This window comes from Buceros rhinoceros, unplaced genomic scaffold (genome assembly GCF_000710305.1).
Source record: "Buceros rhinoceros silvestris isolate BGI_N320 unplaced genomic scaffold, ASM71030v1 scaffold7271, whole genome shotgun sequence".
Taxonomy (NCBI): domain Eukaryota; kingdom Metazoa; phylum Chordata; class Aves; order Bucerotiformes; family Bucerotidae; genus Buceros; species Buceros rhinoceros.
In genome coordinates this window covers 1,494-2,355 of record NW_010393585.1, presented here as the reverse complement: position 1 = coordinate 2,355, position 862 = coordinate 1,494, and the positions used below count along the sequence as shown (strand labels likewise).

General features: G+C 42.9%; 1 protein-coding gene across 1 annotated transcript in view; it reads left to right on the top strand.

Annotated features, from left to right (window-relative positions):
- Positions 1–530, top strand: part of CAMK4 (calcium/calmodulin-dependent protein kinase IV) — a gene marked incomplete at its 5' end in the record, with an annotated part of 13,705 nt that extends 13,175 nt beyond the window's left edge. The window contains one exon of the mRNA XM_010144900.1: positions 296–530. Within this exon, the coding sequence (XP_010143202.1) occupies positions 296–466 (171 nt within the window). The remainder of the gene's footprint in view (positions 1–295) is intronic.
- Positions 531–862: the final 332 nt, after the last annotated feature.

Sequence of the window (862 nt, the reverse complement as noted above, 5' to 3'; positions counted from 1 at the left end):
GTAGGGAAATTTCAGAGAGCCCTAAACCAAGTCCTCTGCTCGCACTTGTGCAGATAGCAGTGGTGAAGCCCTGTGCCATCACTTACACTCTGCTCCAAGAGCATGTGCAGTCAGGAGGGTTGTGTAAGTGTGGCTCTGCTGAGAACCCACTTCTTGCAAATTGTTGTTGGTTTCTTGGAATGTGCTTCAATAAGATGCTTTCCAAACTAAGTCCAAAGTCGCAAAGTGCAAAGCTTGGTAAATGTAAATGAAGAATAAGCTTAACAGTCTTCTGTAATTCTTCCTTCTGATGCAGGTTAAAAAGTTGATCGTTTTAGACCCAAAGAAACGCCTCACCACTCTACAGGCTTTGCAGCACCCATGGGTCACAGGGAAGGCAGCAAACTTTGCACATATGGACAATGCACAAAAGAAACTTCAAGAGTTCAATGCCCGGCGTAAACTTAAGGCAAGTCTCTGGACGTAGTCTCTGTTTTGGCTATGATAGCACACAATTAAAGTAGTGTCCTTACGGAAACCTTCCACAGTTTTCAGGACAACATTCCATAGTTATATGGAGCTTTTTATTTAAGACAACTGATGAAGATGAAAAAGTTGAAGCTGATTTAATTGATGCATGCAGCCAAACAAAATGTGGAAGCTTGATTCTATCTACACAGACAGAACTGCTGAAAAAGTACACAGCTTTCACAAATTCCCTGCCTTCCTCGCTTCCTTTCTTCCCTTCTTCGCTTCTGTCCATCTGTCTGTCATGCACTGCTTGCACATCCTTAGAGTACTGACAAAGCGAGAGGTTAAGCCATCCTTCTGTATGATTTAGAGTCAGCATTTCACATGCCTAGGTCCATAAAATGTGTGGGTT